The 1,751-nt window shown below is 63.7% G+C and overlaps 1 protein-coding gene across 1 annotated transcript in view; it reads left to right on the forward strand.

Annotated features, from left to right (window-relative positions):
* RAG1 (recombination activating 1) overlaps positions 1-1,751 on the forward strand; it is a 3,555-nt gene that overhangs the window by 600 nt on the left and 1,204 nt on the right. The window contains exon 1 of the mRNA XM_027767074.1: positions 1-1,722. This exon is cut by the window's left edge and continues 600 nt beyond it. Coding sequence (XP_027622875.1) covers positions 1-1,722 — 1,722 coding nt within the window. The remainder of the gene's footprint in view (positions 1,723-1,751) is intronic.

Below are 1,751 nucleotides of genomic sequence, written 5' to 3' on the forward strand. Positions count from 1 at the left end.
AGGAGGGCCCCGAGTGACGTTTACTTCCCAAGGAACACCGCCATGGAGTGGCACCCCCATACAGCCTCCTGTGACATCTGCCAGTCTGCCCGTCAGGGACTCAAGAGGAAGAGTCATCCGCCCAATGCACAGCTCAGCAAAAAACTCAAGCCCGCCCCCGACCGAGCAAGACAAGCTCACCGGCACAAGGGAAGAGCCCAGGCCAGGGTGGGGAGTAACGACGTCATGAAGAAGATTGCCAACTGCGGTCAGATGCACCTCAGCACCACGCTGCTGGCCGTGGACTTCCCCGCCCACTTCGTGAAGGCCATCTCCTGCCAGATCTGTGAGCACATCCTGGCCGACCCTGTGGAGACCACCTGTAAGCACGTGTTCTGCAGGGTCTGCATCCTCAGGTGCCTCAAGGTCATGGGCAGCCACTGCCCTGCCTGCCGGTACCCGTGCTTCCCCACCGACCTGGAAACCCCGGTGAAGTCCTTTCTAAGCATCTTGAATTCTCTGGTGGTGAGATGCCCAGCCAAAGAGTGCAGTGAGGAGGTCAGTCTGGAAAAGTATAATCACCACGTGTCAAGCCACAAGGAATCCAAAGACACTTTAGTGCATATTAATAAAGGAGGCCGCCCCCGCCAGCATCTCCTGTCGCTGACCCGGAGGGCCCAGAAGCACCGGCTGAGGGAACTCAAGCTGCAAGTCAAGGCCTTTGCGGACAAAGAAGAAGGTGGCGACGTGAAGTCCGTGTGCCTGACTCTGTTCCTGCTGGCGCTGAGGGCCAGGAACGAGCACAGGCAGGCGGACGAGCTGGAGGCCATCATGCAGGGCCGGGGTTCGGGCCTGCACGCCGCGGTCTGCCTGGCCATCCGCGTGAACACCTTCCTGAGCTGCAGCCAGTACCACAAGATGTACAGGACGGTGAAAGCCATCACCGGGCGGCAGATCTTCCAGCCTCTGCACGCCCTCCGCAACGCCGAGAAGGTCCTGCTGCCGGGCCACCACCACTTCGAGTGGCAGCCCCCTCTGAAGAACGTGTCCTCCAGCACCGACGTGGGCATCATCGACGGGCTGTCAGGCCTGGCCTCCTCGGTGGACGATTACCCGGTGGACACCATCGCCAAGAGGTTCCGCTACGACTGCGCGTTGGTGTCGGCGCTCATGGACATGGAGGAGGCCATCCTGGAGGGGCTGCGCGCCCTGGGCCTGGCGGACTACCTGGGCGGCCCGTTCACCGTGGTGGTCAAGGAGTCCTGCGACGGCATGGGCGACGTGAGCGAGAAGCACGGCAGCGGCCCGGCCGTCCCCGAGAAGGCCGTGCGCTTCTCCTTCACCGTCATGCAGGTCACGGCCACGCTGGGCGCTCGCGCCGTGAAGGTGTTCGAGGAGGCCAAGCCCAACTCCGAGCTGTGCTGCAAGCCGCTGTGCCTCATGCTGGCCGACGAGTCGGACCACGAGACGCTGACCGCCATCCTGAGCCCGCTGATCGCCGAGCGCGAGGCCATGAAGGGCAGCGCGCTGATGCTGGAGATGGGCGGCATCCGCAGGACCTTCCGCTTCGTCTTCAGGGGCACCGGCTACGACGAGAAGCTGGTGCGGGAAGTGGAGGGCCTGGAGGCATCCGGCTCCGTCTACATCTGCACGCTGTGCGACGCCACCCGCCTGGAGGCCTCGCAGAACCTGGTCTTGCACTCCATCACCCGCAGCCACGCCGAGAACCTGCAGCGCTACGAGGTGTGGCGGGGCGACACGCAACCCACGTC

Source organism: Tupaia chinensis, unplaced genomic scaffold, assembly GCF_000334495.1.
Source record: "Tupaia chinensis unplaced genomic scaffold, TupChi_1.0 Scaffold143910_1, whole genome shotgun sequence".
In the NCBI taxonomy this organism is placed as follows: domain Eukaryota; kingdom Metazoa; phylum Chordata; class Mammalia; order Scandentia; family Tupaiidae; genus Tupaia; species Tupaia belangeri.